This window comes from Syngnathus leptorhynchus, chromosome 10, assembly GCF_054491065.1.
Source record: "Syngnathus leptorhynchus isolate UIUO chromosome 10, UIUO_Slep, whole genome shotgun sequence".
Taxonomy (NCBI): domain Eukaryota; kingdom Metazoa; phylum Chordata; class Actinopteri; order Syngnathiformes; family Syngnathidae; genus Syngnathus; species Syngnathus leptorhynchus.
The window spans coordinates 404993-423184 of NC_141204.1; the positions used below are offsets into that span (position 1 = coordinate 404993).

General features: G+C 47.5%; 3 protein-coding genes across 6 annotated transcripts; 1 reads left to right on the forward strand and 2 right to left on the reverse strand.

Annotated features, from left to right (window-relative positions):
* Positions 1 to 22: 22 nt before the first annotated feature.
* edaradd (EDAR-associated death domain) lies at positions 23 to 3985 on the forward strand. 2 transcript variants are annotated; one of them, XM_085922387.1, is made up of 5 exons: positions 23 to 1285; positions 1720 to 1802; positions 2065 to 2107; positions 2725 to 2792; positions 3213 to 3985. In XM_085922387.1, the coding sequence occupies exons 1-5, from the start codon at positions 1240 to 1242 to the stop codon at positions 3648 to 3650; spliced, it is 678 nt and encodes a 225-aa protein (XP_085778513.1). In that variant the 5' UTR covers positions 23 to 1239; the 3' UTR covers positions 3651 to 3985. The 2 variants fall into 2 exon arrangements, with proteins under 2 accessions (XP_085778513.1, XP_085778514.1); XM_085922388.1 differs by having other exon boundaries at positions 25 to 1285; positions 1723 to 1802.
* On the reverse strand, positions 3823 to 11455 carry LOC147049744 (uncharacterized). 2 transcript variants are annotated; one of them, XM_085922385.1, is made up of 5 exons: positions 11438 to 11455; positions 9182 to 9300; positions 8243 to 8431; positions 7990 to 8165; positions 3823 to 7592 (listed from the first exon to the last, which is right to left on the reverse strand). In XM_085922385.1, the coding sequence occupies exons 3-5, from the start codon at positions 8319 to 8321 to the stop codon at positions 4152 to 4154; spliced, it is 3696 nt and encodes a 1231-aa protein (XP_085778511.1). In that variant the 5' UTR covers positions 8322 to 8431; positions 9182 to 9300; positions 11438 to 11455; the 3' UTR covers positions 3823 to 4151. The 2 variants fall into 2 exon arrangements, with proteins under 2 accessions (XP_085778511.1, XP_085778512.1); XM_085922386.1 differs by lacking the exons at positions 9182 to 9300; positions 11438 to 11455 and adding an exon at positions 8528 to 9115.
* A 1089-nt stretch (positions 11456 to 12544) lies between these two features.
* On the reverse strand, positions 12545 to 18129 carry exo1 (exonuclease 1). 2 transcript variants are annotated; one of them, XR_015067478.1, is made up of 14 exons: positions 17999 to 18129; positions 16958 to 17132; positions 16757 to 16876; positions 16555 to 16678; positions 16329 to 16466; positions 16022 to 16234; positions 15737 to 15927; positions 15561 to 15663; positions 15239 to 15449; positions 14960 to 15164; positions 14435 to 14837; positions 14310 to 14340; positions 13645 to 13814; positions 12545 to 13469 (listed from the first exon to the last, which is right to left on the reverse strand). XR_015067478.1 is itself a non-coding variant. In XM_085922970.1 (13 exons), the coding sequence occupies exons 2-13, from the start codon at positions 17116 to 17118 to the stop codon at positions 13355 to 13357; spliced, it is 2154 nt and encodes a 717-aa protein (XP_085779096.1). In that variant the 5' UTR covers positions 17119 to 17132; positions 17999 to 18129; the 3' UTR covers positions 12548 to 13354. The 2 variants fall into 2 exon arrangements, 1 of the variants encoding a protein (XP_085779096.1); XM_085922970.1 differs by lacking the exon at positions 14310 to 14340 and having other exon boundaries at positions 12548 to 13469.
* Between the last annotated feature and the right edge of the window lie 63 nt (positions 18130 to 18192).

The following is an 18192-nucleotide window of genomic DNA, read 5'->3' on the forward strand; positions in this document are numbered from 1 at the left end:
GCCAAGTGGCTCGAGTCAATACAGCAACGTAAGAAATCATCTCAGTTGATGTGCAACTGGACTGAGCTCCAAATGCTGACCGCTGCTTTGTTATTTCAGTATGTATAGTCAGCGAAGGAGCCGTAAAAAATCCATCTCCAACGCCAAGTAGCCAAGGCACATTTGGAAATGGAATATCTAAAACCTGAGGTTGAATACATCATGAACCAAGCTCCAGCCGGTGCATACGACCATGATTGTGGCCTATATGTAGACTGATCAAGTTTTCTCTCGCAATGGGGAGGGTGAATAAATCAAGAAAATGATCGAAAGGAATTCAAGGTCTCAAGTCGGGTGGAGTAAAACCGCTTCGGTTGTTGTCGTCTCCAAAAACTCAAGAAGGGAGGCTGCACCGCAAAAGGCGTGCGTATCCAGTAAAGACTTTTAAAACATCGTAAAAAGGCAGCAACAGCAACATGTATACACACGCAAAGAATGTGTAGCTTCCTCAGTTCCCCGAAGCTGTTCACCTGTGACTTTCCTCACCTGCCTCTGTCCTCAGTGAATGACACCAACAAGTGGAACTTCACTTTACTTGCAAGAGCACACCGAAAAGTCTGATGAGTTCGCACTGGACTAACATTAAGGACATCCTACAGAAAGAAAGAAAGAAAGAAAGAAAGAAAGAAAGAAAGAAAGAAAGAAAGAAAGAAAGAAAGAAAGAAAGAAAGAAAGAAAGAAAGAAAGAAAGAAAGAAAGGAAGGAAGGAAGGAAGGAAGGAAGGAAGGAAGGAAGGAAGGAAGGAAGGAAGGAAGGAAGGAAGGAAGGAAGGAAGGAAGGAAGGAAGGAAGGAAGGAAGAAAAAAGAAACGACTTCTCCAAGATGCACTTGCCATAACATTTCTATTGTCTTTTCTCACATTGTCCTAGTCAAACAATCTTCATTTCTTTCACAATTTGTTGAGGAGCGGGAGGTGCCTCACCTCACCTCGCCTCGCCTCGCCTCGCCTCGCCTCTTCAAAGCTCAGGAGCAATTCAGTTGTCTTGGGAAGGAGGTCCCTCCCACTCTGTTCCATTTTGAACATTTTGGAGGAGGATAAATCAGAGCTTACCTACCTGTTGGTTTGCTGAAAGGTGCAGCCGCTGGCTGGCAGGCAGGCAGGCAGGCAGTCAGCCACGCAGGCAGGCAGGCAGGCAGCCACGCAGGCAGGCAGGCAGGCAGGCAGGCAGCCACGCAGGCAGCAACAACTTTCAACTGGAGATGGCTTCAAGAATGAGCACTTTGAAAGCATGCAAAGAACCATTTGGTAAGTGGCAGGGATCACTTTGACGTGACTTCAAATGTACATCGATGGGAAAAAGCTGCTTTATGAAATGAACAAGAGTTAAGATAAGCTTTTTTTGACGTGTAAAGTCAGACGGCTCTCGAACGGGCTGGAGCCCTTTGTGTGGTGTGGTGTGGTGTCTGGGCTCGCCCACATATTGTGTCTTTGAAAGGGCCATCTTTTCCTCCTCATGTTGTGTTGAAGCGCTCACGCTGACGACACATATAGCAAATGATATTTTCACACATGAAACCTTTTTTTCTGAAGGATGGAACAAATTAATTGCATTTTCATTTGTTACAATGGGCAAAGAGGATTTAAGATACGAACGAGAGCTCGGGGGAGCGACCCAGACTCGTCTGCGGTTCGTATAAAAAGGTGAGCACAATTTGAACAAACCTTTGTGTGTTTGGAAGCAGAAAGAATCATCTCGGAGCCGGTGGAGGACACAGACACCACCACCACCACCACCACCACCACCACCTTTGTGGCACAGTTTGTGAGGAGCTTTTCACTCTCTACTTTAGGCTTTCTTGTTTGGTTTATGCGCATTTGCCTTGTTTGCGCTGACAAGCAGTACTGTAAAACTACTGCAAGCACACGAGGGCTGATTGAGGAACAAGTTCCGGCACGCTGCCTTCGCACAGTCCCATTATGCGTGTCGGGCTGCATTTTAGGCTTCCACAAAAGGGCTCTTTATTTTTAGCTGCTTTCATTTTCCTATTATGAATTGCTCTTTCCTTTTTTTTCTGTCGCGGCAGTCTTTAGAAGCCAATTACCCGGTGCAAGTGACTGATCCTAACGGTAAGTACGTCACACACGGTGCAACACGACGCTCTGGTTATGGGAAGCTTGTTGACCTCCAATCTATTAGGATGTTGAAACGAGCTAGCTCATCGTGAACTGTGGCAAAAAGGTATTTCGGAGTCATAATTCTCAAAGAATGCTTTTTATTCTTGTTTTTACTTGCCATGTAGCACTTTGAGATTCCTCCGAATATAAAGTGCGTTATAAATATAATTTATTATTATTATTATTATAATTCCTTTTCCATTTGTGGGTTCATGACAAAGCGGAGCCTTCACGAGTGACTTGTGGCCACATCCCAAAAACGTTACAGCAGCAATGCCTGTGCAAATATCAGGGCTCAGTGGCAATCAGGAGCATATTCTCCCGTCAAACAGCCTTTTCTGACTTCCTGCCTCACCCATTCTGTTGTGTGAAACTTGATACCTACCGCTAGAGTGGTGGCGGCATCTCAACGTCACAAGATTCTCATCCTGGATGAGAGACAGAGGTCATTTGGAAAAAAAAAATATATATATAATATAATGTTGGTGAGACTCAAATCAGCTGCTTTGGACGTCAAGTGTGGGCAGCTGAAATCCCAGCGGTGTTTGATAAGAAGTGTCTTTGGCCAGATGCTGTGACACTCCACCTGAGCTCCATGCCCCCTGGATACTTGAAGCCCTCGGACAGAACAAGGCAGGTCAGTATGAGTGAATGCTTTTGCATCATAAGCCATCTTTCACCCATTTAGTTCCGCCCCACAGGAAAGTTGCAAAAGTGCCTTTCCGGTTTGACTTTCTAACAGTAAACAGCACTTGACACATTTAGTAGCCAGCCCACCACCGTTTGTTGAGTAAAAGTAGTCATAAAATGTGGAGAGAGATTTTCCATATCAGATCGATCGAAATGATTCATGTCCATCTTACAAACACGAAATGATTGATGACCACGTCGGATTGAACGGCCTGCCCATATCCTTTCTTTGAGCGGACGTATGCGCTTAAGGCCTACATCGGCTACGTGTTTTTATTTATCGAAGGAAGGATGTAAATAATAGGGCGTGAACGAGACTACGATAGCGCTGTGAATAATTTGTATCTCCTGTGTTTTTTTGTCATAGCCAGTAAAAGAATGTCGCTGCCCAACGTCGACGTCAGCGGGTATGGAGCAGCCCGAAGAAGTCCAGTTACAGCTCAAGATCCCTTGTGAAAGGTGCCGGCGTCCCGCACCTCCTCCCAAGATCAGCGACCTCCTGAATGACAAAGATCTTCTGGACTCGTTGCGACTCAAGCTGGACCCCAACCACTGCACTGTGAAAAACTGGAAGAACTTTGCCAGCCGCTGGGGGATGAGCTACGACGAGCTGGCCCTGCTGGAGTACCGGAGCCAAGGTTCTCTGTCCCACAGCCCCACCCAGGAGTTCCTGCTGCGTTACAACCAGAAAGCCGTCAGCGAGCTCACCGAACTGTGTCGCTTTTACCAGCGGATGGACGTGCTGCGATTGCTGCAGAGCTGGATGGAGAAGGATTGGCCGTCACGCTGGCAGCAAACTCATTGACTTCCTTTGGCCCTCCCTGCCCGTAAATTCTTTCTCATCCATGTTTGTGATCGAAAGCTCCATCTTCTGGACCCAGTGAGATGCGTACCGAGTCGGCGGCGGTCCCGAGTGACCGAGTCACAATCGATCGATCGTATCGTTCGAAACAATCATCGCGAGATTGTGGATCTTTTCATATAGCGGTGTTTTAATTCAATCACATTCATCCGTCGACGTACTTTGAGTTGAAACACAAGATTGTGGTCATCATCACTGAATGGATCTTTTCATATACTGCTGTTTTTATTCAATCACATTCATTCACAGTTACTTCATTAAAAGGAAGGAAAATGTTACTTGTCGAAAGGGAAAAACACTTCAGTGCCCAAAAAGGCAGCAGACAAGGAAAGTATCACATTTGTAGATCAATGGTTTACACAGGAGAACATCTATCTATTTCTTGATAGGAATATATAAATAAGAGGGATATGCACATCGTTCTGAGAAACAGCCGTTTTCATTTCAACCTGAATTTGAGACCTCAAGTCCCAGCATGTTGGAGAGGCCCACCGATATTTTGTCACTTTCATCCGCTTGCTGGGCTAGCCTCGTCGGCTGGACGGAGCCCAGCGGGTACTGCGGCTTTTCCACTTCCAAAGTCCCTCCTGGAACTAAACTGGAGTCGACCGCATCTCCAGAGGCGTGGAGACCCCGCAGGCCGATGCTGCGCTCCTCTGTCGGTGAGGTGTTTGACGACGGGCCTTTTTCCATGGCCATTCTCAACCTCTCCTCGACGTCGACCCTTTCTCCATTTCTCGACGGCGCACTTCGGACCGCTAAACGGATTCCTTTGCTGACGATATAATCCTTGGCCTCGCGCTCCGATCTTGACAGGTTGAAGATATCCGGGGTTTCTTTCTTGGTCTCGATGCAATTTCTGGGCAAAGTGTGCAATCTGAATTTGGGAGCGTCGGCTTCAGCGTTGCTTTCGTACTCAGTGTCCAGCGAGTTGGATCGAAATCCCCATTTAAAGGGCCACTTCAATTTACTTTTGGGAGAACCTTTGATTTCAGCATCTCCAGCTCCGATTGCTACGTCAGGACTGTTGCTGCTCATTTCAGGCGAAGACATTTGGCCGTCGAGCGCCAGCTTTGGACTGACGCTTTTACTTTTGGATCCTGAGAAACTTAGTTTTGGAACCTTAAAATGTGGCAATTTGGGTTTTTCAAGACCCGTATCTACCTTTGGAGCTTCCACATCTACTTCTGCCCCTTTTATGTTCCCTTCCAACTTTGGAGCACTTAAATCTACGGTGGGAACAGATACGTTTGCATCTGCTTTCGGCGTACCTATGTCCAGCCGGGGTGCGTCCGCTCCAGCCTGGACTGAGGGACGGACACTGGGAAGTTCAACTCCGGGGCTGGAGAGATCCAGCTTCGGAAGCTTGTAATGAGGCAAGGTGAAGTCCCGCCTCGGGGAATCCAAGCCTACGACCGGGCTTTTCAACTGCGCGTCCGGGCCTTTCAGCTCTGCGCTTGGCAAGTGGATACCCGCATCCGCTACGTGACCGTTGAGCCCGACATCAGGTGCTTCCGAGATAGCGTTGGGCAATTTGCCGCCAATGTCGGGCACATGGACATTTGCGAGGCTCAGGTCCGGGTTTTTCATGTCGGCATCGGGTACCGTAGGCAGATGCAGACTGGGTCCCTTCACCTCAGTTTGGGGCAGATTCATGTCCGGCCATGAGTTTGTCATTTGAGGGCCGGAAAGATTCAACCGTGGTAATCCTAGGTCACCATCGGCTAGGTCTATATGTGCGGCATTTAAATCTGTTTTAGGGAGAGGAGCAAAACCAGCGTCAATGTCGGGAGCAGAAATATTCAAGTCTGCTGGATTTATATCGATAGGAGCCACATCAAGTTGTGGACCCTTGACATTAGCGTCCATATCAAGATCAGGCTTTCCAACCTTTGACAATGTTGGCAGATTGACATCAGATGTATCAAGACTACCTTCCAGCTTTGGTGTTGACAAGGACAGATCGGGTGCGTTTAGATCTACTTTGGGCATATCGACGTCTAAATTAGGAACATCAACCTTGGCCTCAATATTTGGGGAGCCTTTGACTTTTGGCCATTTTGGCATTCTCATTTTTGGCAGCTTCACTTTGCCATCGATTGGGCCGATGTTTGGACCAGACGTGTGGAGATCTAAATTAGGGCCGCTGATATTAGCCTTTGGCGTGCTGTCCAAATTGAGGTCTGGAGCTTGAATCTTTGGCGAAAGATCAACATCTGGTGTGGTTAAATTGAAATCGGGTGTCCCGAGATCCACGTCTGGCACCTTCATCTCACCGTCAACATCAGATTTTAGACCCGTCAGCGTACCAAATTTGGGTTTCTTGAGCCATTTGAATTTTCCAGATGGGGCATGACCATTGATGTCCAAATTGGGTCCATTCACTTCAGCGGTTTTTACTTTTAGATCCGGTGTGGTCAGCTCACCATCAAACTTTGGCGATGTGAGACTCAGGTCAGATGTAGAAGCACGAGCGTCCAAATCCGGACCGTTAACCTTTGGAGCCGACAGAGACCATTTGGGCATTTTCAGGGTGGGCCATTTGATTTTTCCAGATGCATCCACATCAGGCACTTTAACGTCAGCTTTAGGTAAATTCAGATCGGGGCCGACAAGCGATGGCTGTGAAGTGGAAAGTTTAAGGTCAGGGGCTTTCATTTCAGCGTCCAGATCAACACTCGGGCTTTTCACCTTGGGACCGGCAAGCCAAAACCTTTTCAGAGTTGGGAAGCTGATTTTACCTGATGGAGCATCAACGTCCACAGCAGGTTTGGGTGAATTCAGGTCAACTCCTGGCGCACTAATATTACCATCAAGGCCAATGTCTGGTGTCCTCACATCTGTGTCCAGTTTAACATCAGGTACTTTGGGTTTCTTTAACTTCAGGTGCCACTTTCTTTTCACCGATGGAGCATCGAGGCCAACGTGTGGCGTCTCGACATCTAAAGCGGGAGCTTTTAAGTCGGCTTGAGCATTAATGCCACTTTCAAGCTTTGGAGTTGACACGTGCACATCAGGTTGGTGTAGGTCTAAGTGGGCCTTTGGGCCTTTGAGTTTGGGTTTCTTCCATTTCGAAAGAGGCCAGGCAAATTTACCAGAGAGTCCATCGAAATGCGGCTGCTGAATGTCTAAATCAGGCTCAGCGTTTGGCAAGTTCACATTTGGTGCATGTAATGCAGCCTCCACTTGGGGGACGGCTGCATCCAAGTCCAGATCACTTTTGGCCCCATGAACCTTGGGCTTCTTCAGCTTCCACTTTTGGTGTGGCCGCTTGAAAGGATCTGATGATACACCAATGTCAGCATTTGGGGTTCCCAAGTTGACAGCAGGACCATTTAAATCCACTTTTGCTCCATTCAGATCAACATTTGTTCCATTCATGTCTAAATTGGGTGAAGAGAGATGAAGGCCCTTTGTTCCTCCATTAACAGAGGGAAGATTGAGAGCGCCATCTACTTGTGCTAGGTTGACCGCAGGTACATCAAATTTTGGCATTGTAAAGTGCGGAGCTTTGTAATGGTGATTGCCAGTCTTCTTGACTTGTGCTTTGTCCACATCAAGTGAAGAAGCACTGTGATTGTTGAGCTGGGGAGTGGCCAAACTAACTTTGGGTGCTGTGAGGGTGCCATCAAGATCTGGACCAACCTTTGCAGGGGAGGATAGTGGAAAGCCAGCAGCGGCAGCAGCATCAGCAGCGGCAGCGGCAGAGGCACCGGCATCAGCATCAGCTGACGGTGCAGTGAGATTCACACGGGGAACCTCATTGAATTCACTCCCAACGATCTGAGAGGCATGTAACTTTGCTCTCAGGCTATCAAGAGAAGAAAGATGCTTCTCAGCTGATGATGTAGACAGATTGCCCTTGACGAAGTCACCGCCGAGCATCTGTTGATCCAACAGAAAAGAAATTTTTTCAGAAAGAGATTTTCAGACCTTTCGTGTCAGACAAAGAGCAATTTTTTCGTTTTCTTTGCAGGTCTTCATGTCTGCTTCTGAGAAGCACTATTTTTGCAGCTGAAAGCCAGAGAGAGACCTGAAGCAGGGCTTTGATTTAACAATACAAATGCAACAATGTAAACAATTGGAGTTCTTTTTTAGATCTGTGACCATTTTTCAATCCAAAATTCAGGAGAGAGACATCATGGAAAAGCCACTTTTTTTTTTTTAACACTGCGCAAAAAGGAAATGCCACATACTAGCTCCTTCTTGATTACAAATGTCAATTCTTCACAACAATACTAGATCACCTCCAATTGAAATCAGCCAGAATGAGAAGATTTACCTCCGGTGGGCCTTGCAGGTGGAATCCCTCCGAGCTGAGGCCGGCATCGGCGCTGAGCTCCTTGGTGGTCACCACCTTCATGTTGTTGCCGTATGGCTGCAGTGCCCTCAGGATGTTGTGCACTTCACTTTGGCTGAGGTGATCAAGATGTATGGTGGCTGCTACAACATCTTCCCCTGAAAGCAATTGAAAAGTCATCTCGAGCGGGTTACGCGAAGGGCTGGAACAACATCTCGTAAGCCCACTCGCTTACCCGTGCCGTCTGGGATCCCTCCGGCGAGCGCTCCTCGCCCGGCGTTCTCCACCAGCAGGCTTTCCGAAAAGCCGCTCATGCCGTCTGCGCTCTTGGTTACAAATGAGACTCAAAGGTAGCAACGATCCGAGTCCGTTCCTCACCCTGATATCTTAGGTGTGTTTAGAAAGACGGGCCACGGGAGCTGCTCTGCAGATGAAAAACAGAGCAGAAATACCGGTTGGAGCAAAAGGATTGGCAAACATTCTACTACTAGAATAATTCATCGGCAAAAAAGTACTGTACCAAATTGATATCAAACAATGAGTGGATACGATCCAATTTCAGAAGTACAGATTATTTCATGACAATCATTCCATGCAAGCGATATGTCCAGATATCGAATTTTCCAAATACGTGTGCTACGTCCACGCATCAGGTCGGTGTTCCGAAGCCGAGAGACCGAAACAACAGCCGCCGCCGCACCTGAAGAATCTGAGGCCTTCCTTTGGAGGAGAATGCACGCATACATGCGGACCAGTCGGTTCACATTCCCCCATGCGCATGGCGCACTGATCCACACGTGCCTTCCGCCACATAACAGTGGCTCTGTTTGTCAACCACACCCGAACTCAGCCAGGAACATTGCAACATCCGTGGAGAAAAAGGAGCAAAAGATGTGTCCCAAAAGCTATCAATCTGCTGGCCAAAAATGAACGAGATCCATGTATTGACAACTATAGAGAGCATAGGAGGCATACAGGAGTACCATTTCAATATTGTCAATCGTCAATCGTTGTTGTGCAGTTGCACATTTTCAGTGACTGCATGAAAAAAAAGTATACACAGAGATGTGTGTGTGTGTGTGTGATGATGACAATTCAGCATGTGTACAAAAGCAATAGACTCTTGAATGACCTCTGAAGTCATGATGGAGAGCTAGCTAATGTGTGCACTCACTGTGTACTGCTTCCACCTGAGGAAAGCACAGCGAGCCAGCCAGCGAGCCAGCCAGCGAGCCAGCCAGCGAGCCAGCCAGGCAGCCAGATGTGTCTCCTCTTCGACGTGCTGAGTCTGCTCTGTCACAAGGATGGGAAGAATGTGCCAGTTAAATGCCTACAAGCTGGATGACAAGCAGGAGAACAGGTTGGGCTGCACCAGTAATGCCTCTCCTCATGCCCCCTGTGCCATTGCAACACACCTCAGTTGACAAACATGTCGGAGAGAGCGAGAGAGAGAGAGCGAGCCAAACGCAGGCCTTTTGGCAGTCGAAACCAGAGGAGAAGCACCCAGAGAGAAACACTCCACTCCACTCCACTCCTTTATAACTGGACCAACCAGGTTTGGGGAGAATGACACAAGCCCTTCTTTCTGCTCGCATCAATAGCTTTCTCAACAATACGTACCTTGTGACATTTTGGCTGACTGGAGTTGGCTTTTGACTGCATAGCAAAGCTTCAATCCCCTTATTACGTTTATTTCCAAGGAGCATATTCTTTCGAAAGCTCCTCAAAATGCCAAGATAACTCATGTGACCATCATCCACTATGTCATGTAGTCTCTGTCTGATCTTGTAGATGAAAGCAAGTCATTTGACCCCAACCTTTGCTCAAATGAGTTAATCTGGGTCGCAGAAATCTTTGATCAACGCATCTAGGAAGTGTTACGCAGAGCTCCGAGTGAGCATTTGTCGTATTGACGTGCACGCAAAGGCCCGGTCCAACCATGTCATCCACACAGTGACTTTGACAAAAGTAGATGCACCTTAAGCTCAACACCGCCTGCCCAGCTGCTGGCGTTGGGCTCGCTCCAAAGAAGTCAAAGCGCAGCAAAGGATACTGATCTTTTTTTTTTCCATCATGTCCAAAAAGAACGAATGACGCCATTTTGCATTCGCGCTTGTAGGACGGCAACGTCACAATGTCTGAGGCTCCTGCTATCGCATTTCATTTGATTGAACGCTTTGTTGGGAGTCGAATGTAAACGTGTCATTTGATAGATGAGGAGGCCCTTTGAGTGTCTGTCACAAGATTTTGGGTGTGAGTGTGCTCGTCTTGGCATGTGCACAACAAGCTATGGAAATGATGTTGAGCAATTTGTGTGTTGAGTTTCTGCCCTTGGGTCCTCATTCAGATGACGTGATTTCAGAAGGTTTGCTATCATCACAATGTGACCCCATAGGTCAAGCAGCACGTCGGGTGGCGTGGGATTGCTATGCGTTCATTCGAATGTTGAAATGATTCTGCTTGGCTCACCATTGGACTGTTCTGGCTCTGCTCTTCTAAGCGAGCCATTTGCTTCCCACCCGAGCAGTCTTCAGTAGCTTGTGCACGGAAAGAAATGACACGTTTGAGGTGTGCCTTTCATTTATTGCCATCAACTCTTGCCACTGTTTTACACGTGAGCGTAAACAAATGAAGCCTGCTAAGATGAGAAGTCAAACAGTTGCATATGCTGAGAATGTGTCTCTTGGAATGCGTGCAGTGGAGCGGCGTGCACATGACAGGCGCCGTCAGCGCCAAATGTTACATTTACACGAGTTGTTCGACCAGAATTTCGCCGATGCCGTTATTTTGCTGCCCGAGCAGGAAGCGACATTCTGCTGAAAATAGGCTGAAAAATTCAATTCCCTTGTCTGCTCTTGCAGTGAGGACGTTGCCTTGGCCACATCACATCACAGCTCACTTTTGAACCTCCAGGCACTTGTCATTTGGCCAGCATCCACGTCTGGCTGTTTTTGGTTTTCATCATGACTTCTGAGATCTGCAATTTAGAGTCACAGCATACGTTTGGAAAGCCAGACTCGTCTCGGTACTCGCGAATGAGTCGGGCAATTCGGAGCAAACCGACGGCAAAGAGTACGTCCCCCCCCCCAAAAAAAAATCGGCATCTTTTCAAAGAAAGACTCGATGTGTTTGTGTGTTATTTAAAACGAATCCAGCTCAGCAAATAAATGCGATTCCGAGGCGGGTGCAGTCGTGCAACGTTTCTAGAAAGGAAGAGCCCAGGGTAGAGCCTGCTAATCAAACACAGAACCAAGCGTGTGTGAGATTTGACCTTTCGAGTATTATTAAAGACTGTATTGTGAGCAACGGTTGACAGGCGAGCGAGCAGATACACATTGCTTTGGTGGCTGTTGTGACGCTAAGTGCTAGCCACAGGTAGCGATGCAGATCTGCTCTGCTCTGCTATGCGGAGCATGTGAAGGATAGTCACCTTCTTCAAGTGTCGCAAGACATTGGGAATGTCAAGGATGACATTGCTGCTTCTGCTGCTGCTGCTGCTGGGTTGGCTCTTTTGGAGGCAAGTGTTTAATTAGTAAGCACTAAGGAGAAGGTCGATTTAGCTTCATTTTATGGAATAGGCCAGCATAAAGCAACAGCACCAGGTGTTCATTTGTGGAACTGTCACCAACATCCTGAATGACATTTATTTGCCACTATAGTGTCTTTAAGATGACCTTCATAACATCCCAATGTGGCACTCAGCAATAGAATTTTGCAAAACATATTTGCTCATTTGTTTTAAATATACTACCAATGTATATCGATATATTTAAATATATATGACATTTAAATGAGATATATATTGAAATGGATTTTTTCCCCCCCGTTTCATCATTTTGCAGGCCACTTAAGCAATCCTGAAATAATTGACAAATTCCTCAGACATGTACTTTGAGAGGCGGGCGGAAGTTGTCACATTTCACTCAAGCCGTGTGTGTGTTCCTTCACGAGGGAATGCTGTGAAACAACATTCTTTGCACATTCTTTTTCAGACTGTTTGTGTTGCTGAAATTCATTCAAGAGTTCAGGATTAAACTCAGCCCTTTCTCCGATGAGAGGAAAAATCGCATTTCCACACTCCTGTGCCCAAACCTGGAGAAAGAAAGCCGCGACTGAACAAGTGTCATCTTTTTGGTTGTCTTATTGAGCGATACAACTGGCAATTTGCAGAAAGAAAGTACAGTTGAAGACGGAGAAGAGAAATCATCTCCAGTTCGCTTGGAGGCTAGAGCCATCAATGAGGCGGGCCCCTTGGACTTGCGCAACGCCAAGTCAGGCTGGTTCCAAAGAGACAAAAGCATGGCTGGTATTTGGATAAGCTCAAGAATGTCGCCACTGTTATAAAATCCACTAAGTACACATCGGTCTTCTTTAACGACACATGATGCAAGTGTCGGACATAAAAAGGTGAAGGGACTTGAGTTGTCACGTTACGAGGTAACCCATGCAAATACAGTAGGAAAGGCCAAACAACAAATAACGTGCCAATTTAAAAAGCACTAGCCTCTGGCCTTTCAAAATCTATTTTAAAAATTAAAAAGTCAGGCAAACTGCACCTTTTCAGCAAATACGAGTCGGGATAGACACGTTTATTACACATATTTGGCATGATAGAATCACGGAAGAAAACAAACAAAACAAAAAAAGTCCCATCGAATGGATCTCGAACCATTTGTTACTTTTTGCAGAAGCAAAATGATGCGTATCATGTCAAGTCACACACATCCCTCAGTGGAAAATGAAAAGAGATTTTGCTATGCCTTTGCTTGCTCACAAACAAATGAACGCAACTCATGCTCACTTGTTGTGTACTGTAATTGGTACTGGCACAAAACCAAGACGACAGACAGAAAGGAGGAAGAAACTTTCGGAGACCACTTGAACGTTGCTACTAAAATTAGTCTGCACTCGAAAAAAAGTGCCAGACAGGTTTAATTGTGACTCGCAAAGAAAAACTTTCTCATTGGATCAATTAAATGTGAGGACTTTTTTGGCGCACCTCCTCCCAGTGCTCGCATGTTAGCTTCATTCAAGAGTCCAAATGACCAATCAGAGATACTACATGGATACAAAATGGACCACCCCCAAAAATATTTGACAGCAACTCCAATCCGATTTTAGTCAAACAATAACGTCTCCACTGTGATGATTGAAGACTTGTAATCCTCATCGCCACAATCTAGTGACGACCGACCATTGTCAGTCAAACAAACGCACGTTCACTTCAACTATCTCATACATGGCACATTCTTCGATCAGACAAATGTTATGCAACCCTGTGGAAGAAAGAAGGAAATGGCTTTACTCCCAAAAAAACCCCCGAAAAATTCCATCGAAATCAAACTTTTCAGAGGTTTCTGATTGTGATGCCTTTCTCTGCAATCAACTCGCCAACCAATTGCCTTGAAGGGCAAACATCGGGTGGGTCTCCTTTCTCGCAAGATGTCATCTTTTGGCAATTTCTAAAAACACAACAACACAAAGTTATTGATATGATCACAGTCAAACAACGGCAGTTTACACAAATGGAGATTGGTGAGTTCATTTGTCCATTTAAAGAATGATCAACTTGGCTTCCACTCCTCAATCACTTTTGCTTTCTAAAGCGATGGAAAATGCTTTCAACAACCTCTTTACCTTTGGAAGCTGTAATTCTCCCACAGACTGCTGATGGTGGTGGACTGGGAACTTGGCTTGTTTTCATTGTTTGCGGAGGATTTCTTCCTCAATCCACTGGCCCTCGCCGGGCCCAACGCTTGCACCTCGGTGGCGCCGTTGCTCAACTTGGGCCTCGGCAGACCCGCGCCCTGGTGCGACAAAATGCAAAAGCAAAGAGGGCTGAGGGTGGACACCACAGGATCTCGTACGCCCTTCTAACTTGTCATTTTGGAAGACAAATTGAAAGCTCGGAAATTCAAGGCACCCACCGCACCGCAAACGACACGAGACAAGTTGCGGCATTAAGGAGATCTGGGCTAGCTTAACGGGCTAGAGCGGTCTGGTCTTCCATTCCTGATGATAGCCCCCCCCCCCCCCCCCCCCAGGGCCTACACGTTGACACATGTGATTTGCAATCTTTCTTGGAATGTGCGAGGAATCTAGTGAGAACACGCAGGACCGTTTCAAAACCTGAATCTCAGCGCTGTGAAGCGGATGCGCTAGCGAACTAGTCTTTCATCGTGACCGTTATGACCTCAAATCATTTTTGTGGGGGTGATTAGCAGAACAGAAGAACCCAGTAAATTCTCATTTCTCATATATTATGCACGGTGCCACCTTGAATCGTAGCGTTCCAAACGTACTCGTCTGCTCGGACTCTTTTGAATCCGTTCCCTAAGACAAGGTGAAATCAATACATTTCCCTGTCAGTGGTGTGGTCAGGCGCTTGAATCGCGCACAACGTAGGTATGGATCTGTAGCAACTTACAGGCGCAGAACGGAAGGGCTTGGGGCCACGGTGGGCTCTTTGCTCTTTGTATAATGACGCAAGCGAAGGCTGGGATTGAGAAAAATAGCCGCTGCCCTGGGAAGGAGGAGAGCCTTGGAGCTTTTCCTCCCCTTTGGCGGACGTGTCCTTCTTGTACTGGAAGTGCTGCAGGGCAGCCAGGCCTGAACTCCCTTTGAGTGTCTGTGGTTGATCCGTGAAGGGCAAAGTGTCTGACCAGTTAAACAGCCTGAGCCCCCGACTGCCCGAATGAGGTGGGCCGGGGCCTTCCGAGCAGTCGGGATCGGCCCTAGGGCTCGGCTCTTTGGACTCGCCACTGCGAGCGAAACCCATCTCGGCGGATTCCTTGAGCTTGCTGGCAGCTGGAGCGGAACTGCTGAAGAATCTACGTGCGGAGAGAAAGGGAGATTTGATCTTGCTCCATGTGTCGACAAATGGGGTCAACAGCAGAGCTGCTTTTATTTGTGGGGGGGTTTCACTTCAACCTATTCAAGGCTCGATAATCACCTGCTGCTTACGGCCCGGTCCTGGTCATCCTGGTCCGGGACATCCTGGTTCCTCCTCTGCAGGAGTGTGGCAAAGCAGTTGCGTGGCCGTGGCTGCGGCTGAGCCATGGCTGCCGACTTGAGCGCTTCTGGCTGCTTGTCTGACTTGAATCGCTTCACAGCGGAGGAATACTGCTGCAGCACATCTCCATCCGATAGACTGCTGTCTGCGGCAGGGAAAAGAAGGCGCAAATACAGAAATATTATTATCAGTCAATCTTTTAGAATGACAGCTTCTCACCTTGTGGCGGTCTCTTCACTTGCACACTGGTGCAGGGAAGCCTGACCGGGGTCAGGCTGATGATTCTCTCCTTCCCCCTGGTGGACGGAGGGCAGGCAGCGGGCTGGGCCGCTCCGAGCCACGTGGCTTTGATGCTTCTACTCCAAATACTGGGGCCAGCCGGCCTAGGGACGCTGCTCTCATTCCAGCTGCGACTTCGCTCTTTGGCTGGCTGGGGAAAGATTTGCCCGGTTGAAATCAGCGACCCCTTTGTGTTGCCAATCATTGCGGTGCTGACTTTGTCAGCCATTTGATTGATGGTGAGAAATACTGCATCAGATACCGGCGTCACGGGATTGTCTGGGTCAAAGTCATCAATCTTCTCCATCGTGTTGATGTCAAGGTTCCCTAAGGCCATCTGCAAGGCCGCGTCCTCTCCGACCGACCTACGGCCAATACAGTTAAGGTGCTTGTGCTGTCCGAGTGGGAGACAAGGATTCAATCGAGGGTGTAGGATACGCTCCAGCATAGCTGAGAGTGGCCGGGTTGACGTCCTCTTCGTACCGGTTGAGGGGGACCGTCTTCCTGCTGACAGGGTCAAAAACCAGCTGGTAAAGGAACGTCCGATTGGCCCGGACAAATCCCTCCGTGTACTCTTCGGGGACTACTAGATCCATCATATTTAGGTACTGGCCCATCTTCTTGATCACCTGACACCAAAAGGCAAAACAAGTCATGCTGACAATAGTGCTGCATGCCATCAAAGCAGATGAATTGAAAAGGGAGGGATCTGATCTCACTCACCTTTAGGATATCAGGCTCTTTTGCCAGTCTCAGCAGCTTGCAGGCCTTGCCCAGGCCAATCCCATGCAGAGAGGCCAGGTAGTCGCAGCCGGAGAGGATGCACATATAGCGAAACTTTTCCTCCGTGAAAACGTTGCCCAGCGAGCGACATCGACCGAGGTTGCGCTGGTCGATCTCCAGGCCGTTTCCCTGCTTGTCCATTTTTAGGATCACCTGCATTGCGTGTCTGAATTATGATGACGTCTGGCAAGTCACACATTGGCCGGCCCCCTCGTTCTTTTTTTTTTTTTGGGGGGGGGGAAGATACCTTTTGACAGCCAAACGCCAGAAGATCAGAATCTTCCGTGATGACCGCGTGAGCCAAACCGCACTTGGTCAGGTAGGCCAGTTGGGCATCGGCTTCATACGGGGCCACCAGACAGTCGACTCCCCTCGCCCTCGCAGCCTTGGAAAAGAAAACACATAGCCTCAGACTTTCCTTTTCAGCTGTGAATGACAGACAATACGTGGCAAATTGCACCACGAGACAGCACCTTAATCACACGATGAGCCATGGCCGGAGTCACGTTGATACAGCGGGTGAAACAATCCCTGGCCTCGGAAACTTTGCCGTCTCGTAGCAGCTGCCGGCCTTTTTGAAGGTTTGCTTCTCGACGCCTGGAGTGTACGTCAAGACGTGCGCAGTTATTCCGCAAACGCCGGATCTATTCACGCGCTTGCAAAGTTGCAACTCACTCTCTGCGAGCCTTTTCCACTTCTCGTTTCGAAGGTAGATTGCGTCCGTCGAATACAAGAATGGGTCTGACGTTGAAGGTAAACAGCATGTCGACATACTTCATACAGAAGCGTACGTACCTAGGAGTGGGCGCAAATCAATGACGGCCACGCAAGCTATGCTGAAGATTTAACAAGAAGTCGATTTTTAAATCCACTGACTGATCAGTTGGCTCTCCTTTGGCCAGCTTCTCGGCACATGAAAACGCTCCTTTATGGAGCCAGCAGTACGTGTCTACAGCTACCGTCTGGCCTTTGTATTTCTTCACATTGATTGGCTCCCCTGCATCTTTGATGAACTGCAGCAGGCCGGGGATGCCCATCTTTGGAAGTCACACTGAAACACGCAAAGTACAAATCATTTGAGCTGCAAAGGAAGAGTCTTGCCTGAAAATGTACATGAAGCTCGGGAATTTTGCAAATACAGTGTCACCAGGCTTTTCGCGGGGCAGAGGAACTGTGAGGAATTGTGAAAATCTGCGCATAATAGATGCCCCATCCTGACAATTATGCCACAAGATGCCAGCAAAGTACTACTTTTGTCCAACTCAAACGCCTCAGTTCACTTCAGCTAAGAATCCACACGATGGCGCTAAAAGCGTATTTTCATTTAATTTGGTCAGCAAATAACCGAGAGGAGGTTCTGGAAGAAAAAAAAAAACAACAACGCAAAATAGGTGAATTCACATTTCCCTTCCATGTTTTGAGGAAAACGCATATTTGATGTTTCTTTTCATTCATCAGTCACCTTATGGAATACAATTTGTCATCGAGGCAAACTGATTTCATTCTTATCATAGCCATACTTTATTACTTCCTCTCTGGTTGAAAAAGGCAAAGAAATATGAACTATAATAACAACATGGAATAATTAAACCCTGTTGGGATTGTTCAAGACCTCGTGCGTGAATCGTGCATCCGTTGTAGAAGTGCAATTGGAGTAGTGACCGAGCAGCCAGTGAGGCAAACAAATGGGAACCATTTCCAGCATGGCTTCATTATATCAAACAAGATGTAGTCATGGCAGAGCATTGTAAAAAGGTCGAACAATGAGCATATGCCATTAAGAATGGAGAGGAATCAACGGTAGGCGCGATCGTGACACTTTTGTTTTTGCTAGCACTTTCAATAGATTGCGTGCGTAAGAAAGGCACTTGGACACCAAGAGCACAGAAAAAGCTTTTGCAAACGATGAACGCATACCTCTTTTCGGTAACTTCTTGATTTGGTACGTGGCTCGGTAGTTGTTTGAAACGCACAAGGAGAATACGGGAAGCTTCATTTTAGCGGCAAAAACGACCCAAGTATGAACAGCGGCGACGATTGGATGAAAAGGAAGACAGGGCGGAGTCACAATATTACGTGTGAGGTGCGCGCTTACGTCACACGAGTCATGT